At 57.8% G+C, this 14295-nt stretch overlaps 4 protein-coding genes across 5 annotated transcripts in view; 2 read left to right on the forward strand and 2 right to left on the reverse strand.

The window, feature by feature from the left end:
• The window catches only part of SUPT6H (SPT6 homolog, histone chaperone and transcription elongation factor), a 27853-nt gene extending 21929 nt beyond the window's left edge, over window positions 1–5924 (forward strand). Inside the window, exons 30-37 of the mRNA XM_080630294.1 lie at window positions 79–317; window positions 433–546; window positions 1030–1154; window positions 1603–1715; window positions 1929–2006; window positions 2094–2260; window positions 3640–3827; window positions 3987–5924. Coding sequence (XP_080486420.1) covers window positions 79–317; window positions 433–546; window positions 1030–1154; window positions 1603–1715; window positions 1929–2006; window positions 2094–2260; window positions 3640–3827; window positions 3987–4173 — 1211 coding nt within the window. The 3' untranslated portion in view covers window positions 4174–5924. The remainder of the gene's footprint in view (window positions 1–78; window positions 318–432; window positions 547–1029; window positions 1155–1602; window positions 1716–1928; window positions 2007–2093; window positions 2261–3639; window positions 3828–3986) is intronic.
• Window positions 5925–6891: 967 nt separating this feature from the next.
• PROCA1 (protein interacting with cyclin A1) lies at window positions 6892–8922 on the reverse strand (the record flags this gene model as incomplete). Its single annotated transcript, XM_080630273.1, has 4 exons — window positions 6892–7417; window positions 7497–7631; window positions 7735–7867; window positions 8745–8922. The coding sequence occupies 4 exons, from the start codon at window positions 8920–8922 to the stop codon at window positions 6892–6894; spliced, it is 972 nt and encodes a 323-aa protein (XP_080486399.1).
• A 1210-nt stretch (window positions 8923–10132) lies between these two features.
• LOC308227590 (adenine phosphoribosyltransferase-like) lies at window positions 10133–11107 on the forward strand (the record flags this gene model as incomplete). Its single annotated transcript, XM_080630274.1, has 5 exons — window positions 10133–10255; window positions 10397–10490; window positions 10572–10718; window positions 10805–10900; window positions 10980–11107. 5 exons carry the CDS (start codon window positions 10133–10135, stop codon window positions 11105–11107), a joined length of 588 nt encoding a protein of 195 aa, XP_080486400.1.
• Window positions 11108–11553: 446 nt separating this feature from the next.
• Window positions 11554–13536, reverse strand: RAB34 (RAB34, member RAS oncogene family; the record flags this gene model as incomplete). Of its 2 annotated transcripts, none has more annotated exons than XM_080630040.1 (10): window positions 11554–11614; window positions 11720–11831; window positions 11926–12016; window positions 12100–12181; window positions 12321–12372; window positions 12449–12513; window positions 12590–12691; window positions 12899–12964; window positions 13298–13389; window positions 13477–13536. In XM_080630040.1, the coding sequence occupies 10 exons, from the start codon at window positions 13528–13530 to the stop codon at window positions 11554–11556; spliced, it is 777 nt and encodes a 258-aa protein (XP_080486166.1). The 2 variants fall into 2 exon arrangements, with proteins under 2 accessions (XP_080486166.1, XP_080486165.1); XM_080630039.1 differs by having other exon boundaries at window positions 11554–11621; window positions 11724–11831; window positions 13477–13530.
• Between the last annotated feature and the right edge of the window lie 759 nt (window positions 13537–14295).

Raw genomic sequence — 14295 nt, forward strand, 5'->3', positions numbered from 1 at the left:
AGAATAACCACAATTAGGCATGTAGCTGTAATGAAGCAGTTCCTCTTGGAAGCCTAAACACTCTGCTTTGTTCCCTAGCGTACATCAAGAGAGTAATTGCTCACCCATCATTCCACAACATTAGCTTCAAGCAAGCTGAGAAGATGATGGAGACCATGGACCAAGGGGATGTGATTATTCGGCCAAGTAGCAAAGGGGAGAACCACCTGACTGTCACCTGGAAGGTGAATGATGGGATTTACCAGCACGTGGATGTCCGAGAAGAGGGCAAGGAGAATGCCTTCAGCCTGGGCTCCATGCTTTGGATTAACACAGAGGTAAGAGCCCTGCAGAGCATCTTGCTGTGCAGCATATATGTCTGAGAGCTGTGTACTAGAATAAGAGTTCCTCATCATGCGCCCTATATACCTCTTTAAATGTGTTTCTTCGAAGGAGTTTGAAGACCTGGATGAAATTGTTGCTCGCTATGTCCAGCCAATGGCTTCTTTTGCCAGAGACTTGTTGAATCACAAATACTATCAGGACTGCAATGGTGGAGACAAGAAGGTAAGCCTGTCTTGGGATGTAGGAGCTTCTCTGGAGGTACAGGGGTATTACATAAATTTCTTCATCTCAGGACAGGTCTTAAACTCTTTGTGTCTGTCAGAAGCTGCTGCTGGAGTGTGCTCTCTGGTCTTCCTCTTGTTGCTTGGGGTTTGGCTGTCACTTTCCAGCTATAGCTATAGGAGATTCTGTCTGGGAGCAGTGGAGATAGGAGAGCAACGGGAGTATGGTGTGCTGCCAGAGCAGCAAAGGGTGACCCTGACAGCAAATGTCACTGAGAGTAATTTGCTTTCTGTGACCTGCTGACATTTGTGCACCAACCTTGTGCAGAAGGAGTGTGGTTGGTGTTCCTTGTTGGATTGTGAGCATCAGGGCTGGGAAGAAAAAGGGCTGACCACAGCATGGAGGGAGATATCCATGGGCTCTGTGTGTTGCTGGAAATGTAGACTCTCCTTGAGCATTTCTCTTCTTTCTCTCTTTAATTAGAAGCTGGAAGAGCTGCTGATAAAGACCAAGAAGGAGAAGCCGACATTTATTCCCTACTTTATTAGTGCCTGTAAAGATCTACCTGGCAAATTCCTCTTGGGATATCAGCCTCGAGGCAAACCAAGGTAAATGAGAGGCAAGCCCAACATCTGCAGTTGAGTACTGCCAGTACCACACCTCGGCTCACTGCTGCCAGTTTTCCTTCCAGCTCTGGCAGTATCCCTGTAAAAGTCACGCCTCCCTTACCCAGGCTGTGGCCTTCTGACAGTAGAGGACCCATGAATGGAGTAAATCTCACCCCACAAACTTGTGTTTCTAACCAGCTGGCTGCTACAAGCAGTACTACCCTGTGCTGGGGGTGTCACAGGAGTATAGGCAGAGATTGATAGATTTTGCTTGGAAAGGAATGGTATTTTGAAGCAATTGTTTGACAACAAAATGGGTAGGTCTAACTGTTCATTTTCAGTATTGCCATGCCTGTTCTGACTGTGACCTGTCAGTGTGAGGGTGCAGGTATGGCTCTGAAGCAGCCTGCAACCTCATGTCCTCTCCTGCATTCACCACTCCTCACAGGATAGAGTATGTGACAGTGACACCAGAAGGATTCCGCTACCGGGGTCAGGTCTTCCCTACTGTGAACGGACTCTTCCGATGGTTTAAGGATCATTATCAGGACCCCGTTCCAGGTGAGCATCCCAAAACTTGAATGCCTCAGCTGTCTTGCCTTTCAGCCAAGTGGCCCTGCAGCAAATGTTGGGCTTGTCCCTTTCCTCTCCCTTAGCCTCCTGCTCACATCATTCCCTGGTAACATAGCCTGTTGCCTGCTTATTCAAATCCAGAGTTTCAGCTGCTTGTCCAAGAGAACCAATGCATCTCTCTTGGTTTTGTATTTCATACAGGTATTACCCCAAGCAGCAGCAGTCGGACCAGGACTCCAGCCTCCATTAACGCTACTCCAGCTAACATTAACCTGGCAGGTCAGTGCAGGCCTTTCCTGGTTGGAACTGGGATGTGAGTTCCTCATCCAAGCTCTGCTTTGTCTAAGTGGTGGATCTTTCTTGCAGACCTGACCCGTGCAGTGAATGCTCTACCACAGAACATGACTTCCCAGATGTTCAGTGCCATTGCTGCTGTGACAGGCCAGGGACAGAATCCAAATGCCACCCCTGCACAGTGGGCATCCAGTCAGTATGGCTATGGAGGCAGCGGTGGCGGCAGCAGCGCGTACCACGTAGGTGTCACTTAAGTGTAAAGGTTGGACCAAATGGTCCTTGAGGCCCTTTCTGACCTGGTATTCTGTGATTCTATGAAGTTCCTGAGAGGAGGTGCTGCATGGGTTCTCCTTGTTGCTAGAAACCATCCCATGGGGGATCCACTGTGAGCCTCAGGGGTTATTTGTTATCTGGGTCCTAGTTGTGGTACCCAGTGGGAGCCTGGCTGGAATCTTGTTCCAGGCTTCCTCTTGCCTTCTGTGGCTGAAGAAAGAGGCCCATAACACAGCCCTCTTCTGGGGAGAGTGGAAGCAAGTAGCAGATTGGGTCTGGCCCCCAAGGAATGTGGCAGGGTGGAGAGGTGGGATCCAGCAGTGAGGGTGCACAACCTCCTGATTGTGCCCCTGAACTGGCAACGTGAGCTGCCAGGGGAAGAGATTAGCTGTGAAAATATGTGCTGAGTTTGCAGGGCTTTTCAGCTCAGCGTGCTAATCTCCGAGCTGCACCGGCAGGAGAACACCTCAGCCTGACCCAACACCCAGGGGCTTTTTAGGGAATAAGATGGAATTGGACAGTTTCAGCTTACACTGAAGCCTTTCCTCATGTGTGCTGGTGCCTGCCTCCTCCCAGCCCACACTGCCAGCTCCATCAAGGCTAAATCCAGCTGCAGAAGGACTGGGTACAAAAAACACACCCAGCCATTAGAGACCTTATGAAGAGGTGCTGCAAGACAAGGCTTGTATGAAGGAGTGATCCTCTTCTAGACCACCTTGGGAGGCTTTCATGGAGTTTGGCACAGTCAACACTGGGGAGAGGCAGGGACTGTGCATAACCCAATGCGTTAATCATCAAGGCAATCTAAAGGAAAAGGGAGATGAATAATGGGAGGCAGAGACTAAACACTCCATTGGGCTGAGCCAGCCAGCTTGGGATCTGGGAAGGAGCCATCTCGGAAGCTGCTGTGCTCACAGGGGAAGAATTCATCTGTTCTTCAAGCCCACTGTGAGACATCATTCCTGCTAGCTTGCCCCAAGTGTCTCTTGTGCCCATCTCTTACAACCCTTACATCTGCTTGGCTTAAGCATCTCCCCTTGCACCCTGTGTGGGGTGAAGAAGGGAGGCAGGATGTGGTGGCCAGGGTGGGTGGGTGGTATGGACATCTCAGGGGAGCAAATGCCTTGTGCTCAGCAGGGTGTTGTTCCTTCTGCCCTGCAGCCCCCATTCCCCAGGCAAACAGTCACTGGGCAACGGTCACTGCAAACTTCTCCTTGCCCAGATGAGGGGCTCCATCAGGGCTGGGTGTGCACAGTGAGGACATGCACCAGCCTCCTGGGCAAGCAGGGCAATGCAGAGCCCAGCAGGTTTTGCCCTCTGTTCTAACACCATCTGCTCTCTGCAGGTCTTCACAACTCCAGCACAGCAACCGGTGGCCACCCCTCTGATGACCCCCAGTTACTCCTACACTACCCCCAGCCAGCCAATCACAACACCCCAGTACCAGCTCCAGGCCAACACCACACCCCAGTCCACCCAGTCCCAGACACAGTCACAGCCATCATCCAGCTCCAGGCAGAGGCAGCAGCCAAAGTGAGTGACCCCAGTGCTGGGTGCACGTGTATCCGTGTGTCCCATCCCGATTTCTGTGTGGTGGGCTTGCCTTGCACCTTTCCTGCATGGGATCCCTGGGGAGGGAGGGCTTGGAATCTCTCCTGCCATGTGCCTGACGTTGTGCCTGTGTCACTGCAGGACCACCAATCACGCTGCCATCGACTGGGGGAAGATGGCCGAGCAGTGGCTGCAGGAGAAGGAGGCTGAACGGAGGAAACAGAAGCAGAGGTTGACTCCTCGCCCGTCTCCCAGCCCCATGATCGAGAGCACACCCATGTCCATCGCTGGGGATGCCACACCACTGCTGGATGAGATGGATCGATAGGTGCTGCTGGGCCTGACCTGACACCTCCACTCTCTTCTGGGAAGGGAAGAAGAGAGTGAACAGTTGAAAACAACTTCTCTTCCCTTAGCCACATAACTCCTGTTTTATACATCGTGGGAAGTGACTCTTAGTGACGTGCACCTGAGCAAATGAAGAGACTTGGCAGGGCTGGTCTAAATATATATACTATATATAAAAAATTATATCATAGGAAGGGACACTGCAGTGGTCTCTGTGTTCTAGGCCCTGGTTCACCATTTGGGAAGCTCAGCAAAGTAATTCTGATGTCAAATGAGTCTGTTCTTGTCCATGCACAGCAGTTCTGCTTTCACCACAAAGACTAGGAAGCAAACATAGCTGGAAGTGCAGACCATGGGCCTAAGAGGGAGCCTGTTATGTCTGGATTCTCCCAAACCCTCACTGTCATCTCCCTGAGCGCCCTGAAACCACAGGGGTTGTGTCAAGCAAATCCAAGTTCTCAGTTTTCTGTGGCTGGTTTGCTCCATGGTTTCATGCTCTGCCAACCCCAGGCTGTGTTCATAGGAGTCCACAGCAGCGCTGGAGCTTGGAGTTCTGCTCTTGTACCAAAGGCTTGCTCCTTCCTTTGGCTTCTTTTTGGAACAATATTTATTTAGTTTTGATTTATGATTTCTTTTCTAATCAGACTGCAAAGGAAAACAGCAGCCACCAGCAGCCATCCCAAGCACAGGACAGACACGTGGGGCTGGAACACAGCTGCTCCTATGGTGGAGAACACGAAGCAGCCGGGCGTGCATGGCATCCTGCTCCGTATCTGCTTAACCCTGCCCACTTGTAACCAAGAGGGGTGAATAAATAGTGTTTCTACTGAGCTCCAGCTGAGAGCTTTCCTGCCTGCCCTCTCCTCTTAGCGATGGATTTGCTTAGAAGCAGAGTTCAGTGGTGGAAGTGGATGCTCCTTCTTCCTGTTGTTGCTTGGAGTGTGCTGAAACTGTCCTGGAGAAGCTGATTTCTCTTGTGCTGATGAATAATGGTTTGGTTTGGATGCGACTTACAGAGACATCGCATCGATATCTGGGATACCTCCTGGAATCTTGTGTCTCTCTGGCTGGGAGAGGTACTGGGGGGGCTTGGGAAAGGGCAGGTAATGTTGGATAACTTTGGTCGTGTCATAAACAGCCCACTGTGGTATTGGCACACCGAGAGCCATTCCTGAACTGGGACGTTTGTGCTGCACACACTTGCCTCTCTCCTGCTTTGTTGGTAGGGATTTTCTATGGAAGCAGAGCCTTTGTTCCTTCCGAGGGCTCCTGGTCAGGCTCCTCTCTCTAGGAAGTGAGCAAGAACAGCAGATCCTAAGAAAACAAAGGTCTTTTTTGCATGTAAATGCTCCTGAAGAATGGCAGCGACCCAGGAGACAAAGCAAAGCTGTTTCCACAGAGAAGTGCGGGTCCTGGCTTGGGCATCATCTCCTCTGCAGTACTGGGGGGGCTGCCACGGTGCTGTTCCCCCCCCACAGCCCCGCAGGCCGGGCTGGGGGCGTGTGTGGGGCCCGGGGCTGCTGCACTTGGGGCTGTACTGACCTGAACGCTATTTTCTTATGTTCTGAGCTCCAGATGATGGGAATTGGAGCGGGAGCAGCTCCTCCACAGGACAGCGCCGGACCCAGGGCTGGGGGTTGGTTGTGCGGTGCCTACTCCCTTTTGTTTGGCTCTCTTTTGGGTTTAGTTTCGCCTTTACCCTCAATAAAAACTCTGCTTTTGGGAAGCTGCCTCCAAGCCCCAGGTCTGTGCTTGCTGTGGTAGCCACAAGGACTTTGCACCCATTAGCAGTGCTCCAGAGGGTGGGATTCATCCTACAGCCTTGGTGTTCCCCTGCTGTGGGCTTATGTGGTCTGTTTATTTCAGGGATTGGGGATTGCGATGTGTGGTCCTTTGGGAATAGTGGGGTTTGCATGGAGCAGCTTTGCTGTCTGGGCCTCTGATCTTCCAAGGATGTGTGGCAAGATGGGAGACAGAGCTCCTGTTGCTCCGGCTTGTTCCTGTTGTGGAATGGGGTGTGGGAAGGTCTTTCTCCTGCTCTCCCTGGGGATGCTGTGCCCATGCTCCTCACTCAGAAGCACTTTGCAGGGTGGTATCCTCACTATAGAAGCCTGGTTATGAGCAACGGAACAAGCCCAGGGGTAATCACCATCCACGGACATGGGCAGTGTCTGCCTTTGTCCCAGGGTTGGAAAAGCTTTTGTTACCCACTTCAAAGAGCATTTTTATGGGGCTTGAAGAGACAAGGTCCCCATTCCTCGCTATTGCTGGGGACATTGGTGCCAGTGGGGGAGCACTGGGACAGGGCTGTGGGTTGAGTGTAAGAGATGAGGTGATGCAATTCAAGGACAGGTCCTCCAGAGAAGAGCAGCCCTGTGAGCTGGGACTTGCAGCTCCATAGCAGGGGAGAGGAACCAGGGCTCTGCCCCATGTTGGTGTGGGGACAGGAGCTGTGCCCCCAGTGCCCAGGACAATGGCACAGGTCAGTGGGAGGAGCAAAGAGCAGCTCAGATCCCTTCAATACCCCCCCAGCTCCAGATGCTCCCTTCCCACATCCCCACAAGCGGGATCAGCCCCAGGATTTCCCTGGATGCTGCCCCCCCCGCGATGTTCCCTCCCCAAGGAGATAGGACCGAGGCTGCACCATCTGCTTGAGCAGATGTAACTTTATTACAGAGCCAGGACCCACACAGGGGGATCAGGACCGCGGCTCTCGTGCAGGCTGTGCCTCAGCTCTGCTCTTCAGCCTCTTCTTCCTGTTCCTCTCCTTCCTTCTCTTCCCGCTGGTTGTTGGATCCGGGGATGCAGGGGCTGGTGCTGGATCCCTGCCCAAGCCTTCCTGCACTGGGGCATCACTCAGGATGGCATTGGCTGCTTCCAAACCCAGCAGTGGGACCCATGAATCCTGCCCTGCAGTGGGATGAGGTGGGACAGCGGCTGCGGCATCGCTCAGCTCCATGTTTCTGGAAGAGCTTTTCTTTCTCAGACCTTTCCCTTTCTTCTTGTCTGCCCTCTTCCTTTTCCTTTCCTCCTTGGCTCTCTTGCGGGATGAGGGCGGGTGCGCAGGCACATCCCTTGGGATGGCTCCTCCATCAGTGCTGCTCCATGGAGGGCTCAGAGGGACCCCCACGGGCCTCGCCGCCCGGTCAATGAGCTCCCCACCGAACTCATACAGCACCGGCTCCCTGGGCACCGCGATGGCCACTGTGTTGTACGCCTTACACCTGCAAAGAGGAGACACCGAATGAGGTGACCCCAGTGGGGCTGAGCAGGGGGGCAGTCCCCATGGCAGGGGACACTCACCAGACATAGAGGTAGGGCTCCACACACTCCTCCCTGTAGGTGAACTCAAAGCAGGGCACTTGGATGACATTGAAGAAGGCCTGACCCACCACTCGTGAGGCTGTGTCATTCACCTGCTGCAGGCACTCCTTTAACCTGCCATAGGCAGAGCTGGGCTGAGGGAGGATTCCAGGGGGCTGGAACCTCTTTTCCCCCTGTCCAGGGATGCAGCGATGGAGGGATGCTGGGGGATGCTCACCTGTGGTCACAGTCACAGTGGCTGATGGTGTGCCAGCGCAGGTTGCGGTACCCATAGCGCACAGTGAAGGGGTGGATGACATGCTGGCAGTGGTCATGATCCCGGCAGCACCGGTCCGTGTCCCGGTGCTCCCCTAAAGGGAGGGAAAACGGGGTCCGGGAATGGCTGGGGCCAGGTGGAGCTGGGATCAGGGCTGGACTGGGGCTGGGACAGGCTAGGACTGGGATCGGTGTTAGAATGGACTTGAACAGGGCTGGAATCATACTGGGATGGGCAGAACTGGCACTGGGATGGGGACTGGGGCTGCAGCAGCACCACAGAGCAGATGACACTGGAATAAGGATGGGACTGGGACCAAGAGAGGGACTAGGATGGAGTCAGGATAGGGACTGGGAGGGAACCAGAATGGGAGGAGGATGGAGCAGGGATCAGGCTGGGGACAGAGAGTAGGTGAGGGCTAGAGTGGCCCCAGGATGGGGACAATGATAGGACCAGGATGGACCAGCCCTTTGGTAGAGACTAGACAAAGGTGAACTGGGACCAGACTGGGGCAGACAGGGATTGAACTAGCATAGGGATGGGGACTGGAGTGGAACAGTGCTGGGATGGGACTGGACTAGGATGGATGGGGACTGGCCCAGCTCTGGGCTGTGAACTGGGACTGGGCTGGGGTGGAGCTGCAGCAGGCTGGAGATGGGATGGGAAGGGGTAAGAAGGAATGGGAAAGGATGAAAACGGATGGGAAGGGCTGGGATGGGAAGGCAAAGGAAAAGAATTGGAAGGGAAGGGATGAAAAGGGAAGAAAAATGGTAGAAAGAGAAGGGAAAAGGTGTAAAGGAATGGGAAAGGTTGGGAAGGGAAGGGAGTGGGTAGGATGAGAAAGAGTAAGAAGGGATATGATGGAAAGCGAAGGGATGGTTAGAGAAGGGGTGGAAAGAATGGGAAAGGATGTGATAGAATGGAAAGGGATAGGATGGGAAAGGGACAGGACAGGTATGAGCCGCCCTTACCCAGCTGCTCGTAGGCATCCGCGTTGCTGCCGGCTCCGCACCACAGCGTGCCGGGGTAGGTGAGCCCGCGGCGGGCGCGGGGCCGCCCCGCTTCGGTGCCGGGAGCCGCTCGGGGAGCGGCTGCCAACAGCAGCAGCAGCAGCAGGAGGAGGCGGCGGAGCAGCCCCGGGTCGCACATGGCACCGCGCCGTTCACCGCCCTGCGCCTGCCTTATAGCCCCGCGCAGCCCGCCCCGCGGCGCGGATTGGCACGGCCCGGCACGGCTCGGCACCGTGCGGAGGGTCCCGGAGAGCCGGGTGCTGGAGCCGGGCCCGCAGCCCGCGGGGAAGGGGTTACCCCTCCCGGTGGGGCCGGGCCCCGTTGCTGTGGCAGCCGGTGGGGCTGCTCACCGCCCTCATGCGCGGGGACCGGTAACACAACGAGCCCGCCACGTGACGCGCCGGACCCCGCGCGGCCCCCGGCCCCGACGGGACAAGGATGAGCCCCGTAGCCCCGGGTCCTGTCCTACAGATGCTCCCTGTATCCCATCCCGTGGATGTTCCCTGCATCCCGTTGTGCAGATGCTCCTAGCGGCCCCAGGTCCTATCCCATAGATGTTTCCTGCATCCCATCCCATGGGTGCTATCCACACCTCCACATCCCATCTTACATTCTCATTCTCCACAGCCCCATGCCCCATCCCATGGATGCTCCACGGTGCCTTCCCCAGCGGCAGCCCCAGTGCCCAGCCAGGGCTGGCAGCCCACAAGCAGCTCCCCACACCACTGCCAGGGCTTGTCCCCTTTGGCCAGCTACGGATCCCGTTGATATTCCAGGCACAGACCTGGCACATTGGGCAGCCGATGGAGCCAGTGCTCAGCATGGCAGGACAATGCCCCAACACCCCACAGGGACGTGCATGGCTTAAGAAAGTCCCCTCACCTCCAAGGCCCCATAGGGGTGCATGGCTGCACCCGGAGCATCACCCTGGCTCGCTGACCCTGGTGCTACCCTTGATGCAGGAGGCTGGGTGCTGGGGACACCCTGATGCTCCCCACCATGCACTGGCCTGGCTGCGACAGCGGATCCCAGTGGGTGCCCATCCCAACCCATGGGCCTGGCAGTGGTTCAGGGCCCGGCTGGCCGAGGGTGCTGGCGGGGGCCCAGCACTGCAGGGGCTGTCCCTGCTCAGCTGTCGCTGTCTATGACACTGCCCATGACGGTGCCATCGGCTCAGCCTCGCCGCCAGCACGCAGGTACGGAGCACGCTGGGACCTTGGGGTGCCCATGAGCAGTTGCAATGGGGGCCATGGGGGGCTCTGTGCTGTGGGGAGCCCCATGGGGTCTGTGGGTGCGGGATCTCCCCCCTGTTGCATGCTCAATGCTCGCAGTGCCTGCGGTGCCCACACATGGACCTGTGCCACATCCCTGCCAACCAGGAGAAGGGCTGGTACCTGGCGCTGATGGCCCCCAACGTCAAGGGTCCCAACTATGCCTGGCTGGACCCCTCCCGGCTCTACTGCCACCCGCAAGTACCCAGCACCCAGTGGTGGTGGCACCCATGATGGGGCTGGGGTGGGCTGCACCTCTATGGGGCTGCTGGGGCACCCAGCCATTCCCATGGATGCTGGCACAGGGGCTGTGGGCACCCAGCACCTCTGTTCCCTCCCCAGGGCTTGCAGGACTGTGTGACTGACCTGCTGCAGCCCTTCCAAGGAGACCCCATTGACATGGTGGCCGGTATCGATGCCATGGGCTTCATCCTGGGTGAGCAGGGACATTGGTGAGCCCAGGGTCCCTGCCTCTTGTCCCTGGGGGGGTGTCTGACAGTGTCGTGCCCTACCCCAGGCTCTGCCGCTGCCGCTGTGCTGCAGAAAGGCTTCCTGGCCATCCGCAAAGCCGGGCACCTCTGTGTGCAGACGGTGGCACAGCCCTACACCGACTACTCGGGCAGGGAGAAGGTGATGGAGGTCCGCACCGATGCCATCTCGCCCGGTGAGCCCGTGGGGTGCTGCTGCCTTGGGTTGAGGGGATGCCGGTGCGGGGACCGGGCACTCAGCGCAGCCTCTGCCCCGGGCCAGGTCTGCGCATCCTCCTCGTGGACCAGTGGATTGAAACCGGGGGCACCATGAGAGCAGCCATTCAGCTGGTGGAGCGGCTGGGAGGGGTCGTGGCAGGTAGGGTGCACCCATGGGTGCAATGGGGCTGCCCCCCCCCATACCCCATGGTGGCTCTTCCCTCTCTGTGTCCCCACAGGCGTCGCTGCCATCTGCATTGAGGACAGCGAGGGTGGACGATGGATCCAAGAGCGCTACAAGTGCTCCCACTGCGTCCCCCCACGCCTGCAGCCCCGCTTCAACCACCATCAGTTAGGCTGGAACTGATAGGGCTGGCTCCATGTGTGCCCCCTGCATCGCACATGGGGCACAGGGACGCAGGCCCTATAGGACAGGGATGACCGAGGCGCCCATCGGCTGTTCCCAACCTCTCCTGGGTGACAGCCACCGTCCTCCCCTGCTCCATCCTCCCTGCTGGATGCAGGCTGCACCCAGGGCCAATGGAAGCCGCAGCCAACCCAAACCCTTCCTTAAAAGCCCCAAAACTTTCTTAAAAAGCATAAAAAAAGATTTTATTAAGACAAACGGGAGCCCGGGGGCACCTCCCCGTGTGAGTACCTGTGTTTGCATAGCGAAGGGAGCCGCACCGCTCCTGCCCACCCCAGCCATGGGTGCCCATGCTGGGCAAGCCAGGGGGACAAACAGGGATGGCTCCTTGGGGCCAGCCGGGGCCACCCCTCTTTGGTCCAGAGGTGTGAGCGTGGGGGGGTCCCTCACTGGCAGCACTTGGGTTTCTTGCGGGGTGCTGACAGGTACAGGTCGCTCTCGTTGCTGCTGATCCCTAAAGGGGCAGGGGGAGGGTGTTGGGATGGGGACAGTGGGGGATGCCAGCACAGAGAGGGGGCAATGGGGACACCGCTATGGTGCTGGAGGGGGTACTCACGCACGGTGTCGCCGATCCTGCGGGCGCTGCTGCGCTCCAGCTCAGCCAGCACGCTGCTCTCAAAGGTCAGTGCCGCCACACGGAAGAAGAAATCCCGCACGTTCTCCCCTGCCCCATGGGATAAGAACCCCACTGAGTGTCCCCCATCACCCAGCTGGTTGCTGGGGTCTGCATCCCCACACACACACAGCCAGGGACCCACCGGTGAGGGAGGAGACAGCCCAATACTCTGCCTGCATCTCCTGGGCCACCTTGAGAGCATCCTTCTCCATCAGGTTGTACTGTGCTGGTGTCTGTCAATGAACCAAGAAGTGGATGGGTGACAGGGACACCCGCACTGAGCACAGGGAGCCCATGGCAAGGGGGACACACTCACACTCAAGTCCTTCTTGGAGCCCACCAAGAACAGGATCACGTTGGATGGGTCATTCTCCTTCAGGGCATCAGCCAACCACTGCCTATGGGAGTCACCAGCCAAGTGCTACCCTCTTGCTCGCACACTGTAGTATTGCCTCCATCCCTATGACCTCCTGTCCAGCTTCGCCTCTCCATCCAGCCCCATCATCCCCAGTCCCACCTTGGCCACATGTCACCTACCGCGTGTGCTCCAGGGACGCCACATCATTGACATCAAAGACAATCACGATGGCTGGAGGAGGGAGGAGAGGGGTGAGATGGGGATGGGGACACTGTGATGGGACAAGATCATCGTGGTGGGACCTCACCTTGTGCTCCTCGGTAGTAGGTGGATGCGATGCACTTGAAGCGCTCCTGCCCAGCCGTGTCCCACCTTGGGGGGTACAGGTGGTGATTGGGGGGGCACAGGGGTGCAGAGGGAAGGAAGGGGGGGCTGGCACCTCACTCACAACTGCAGGCTGAAGGGCACCCCCAGCACCTCGAACCGCTCCATCTCGAAATCCACCCCAATGGTCGCCTTGTAGTTCTTGTCAAAGGTGTCCTTGCAAAAGCTGGGGCGGGGGGAAAAGGCTCTCAGCAGCCCCCCTCCAATTCCGCCCCCCCATCACTGTGGGATGCCCATCACCAGATTCCAATTGGAATCAGTCTCAGACCAAGCAGTGCTGCTGCTCTTTTAAGAGGGGCGTGATCTCTTCCTCTGTCCCCTCCCACCCCATTAACCCCCCCGGGGGGTCCCATTACCAGTTAATCACAGTTACCGGTTAATCAGACACGTCTTCCCCACCGAGAGGTCCCCCACCACGATGATCTTGGAGATCTTGAACCTACAGCACAGGGGGGGGTCCTGGCTGATTATTGGCTTAACCAGCCATAGGAGCAGAGGGGTTAATGGGGTTGGGGGGTGCCACCGCACAGCCCCCCCGTGCCCCGCAGCACCCCACATCCCGTGTTTCCCGCCTCCAGCCGCAGCCCATCCCAGACCCCCGTGTCCCCCCCGCGCCGCATTCCTGCGCCGTGACGCAGGGCTCGGCACACGGCAACGCAGGCAAAGCCACGCTGCGCCCGCGCTGGGGACCCCCAACCCCGGGGGGCTGTCCCCGTGTCACCCCCATCACCCCCCCCCATGGTGGGGACCCTCCACATCACCCCCTGCTCACCCCACGGTGCCCGTCCGCTGCTCCTGGCAGGCGCTGGACACGGTGGGGTGGAAGGAGGAGCGGGTGTGCAGGGCGGCCTCCTTCCGAAAGCACTGCGGGGGGACGCGAAGGGGGACACCGGTGTGATCGTGGGGCTCAATGAGGTCACCCCGCGGCCGGTTTTCCCCCCCGCCGCTCACCGGGGGTAGGTCGGTGATGACCCTGTCCCTGCGGACCGGAGCCAGGATGTTCATTGTCCCGCGGGGGTGTTGGGGCGGGCTGGGTGGCTGCGGGGCAGTGAGGATGAGCCGAGGGCCACTGCGGGGCTTGGAGACAGAGGGAGAAGAGAGCGGTGATGGCCCCGTGTCGCAGTTGTCCCCATGCACAGCAGCCTGGGGCTGTCTCTGTGGCCTCAGTGGGGCTGCCCCCTTATTCCAGTTGTATCCACATCCCTGGGACGTCTGTCCCTGTGTTGTGGCTGTCCCCACATCCCCAAGCATGGATGTCCCCCTGTCCCAGCCCCCTTAAGCTCCCAGAGTGTGTCTATCCCTAAATCCAAGCTGTTCCCATGTCCCAGCCATCCCCACGCCCCAAATGTGCCACCCCAGGGGGTATGGCTGTCCCCATATGCCAGCCAACCCAATGTCCCATCCACCCCCATATCCCTAATGTGCCATCCCAGGGCATGCCTGTCCCCAAACTTTGTTCCCATATCCCAGCTATCCCCGCATCCCAAATGTGGCATCCCATTGCACTTCCATCCCTCATCCCTGCGTCCCACCAGTCCCTACGTCCCCTAATGTGGCTTTCCCCAAGCCCCACCATCCCTGTCTCCCGGAGCAAGACCGTCCCCGTGTCCCCACATCCCGCGTGTGCCCGTGCACAATCCCCCACACCGCATCCCTGTCCACAGCCAAGCCCTTCCCGTCCCATCCCGGTCCCCTCCACAGGGGAATAGAGCGAGGGGGTTGTCCCTGTTACCGCGAACCTCCCGGTAACGGTAGCGATGCTCGGCGCTG

This window comes from Psittacula echo, assembly GCF_963264785.1.
Source record: "Psittacula echo genome assembly, chromosome: 15".
Taxonomy (NCBI): Eukaryota; Metazoa; Chordata; class Aves; order Psittaciformes; family Psittacidae; genus Psittacula; species Psittacula echo.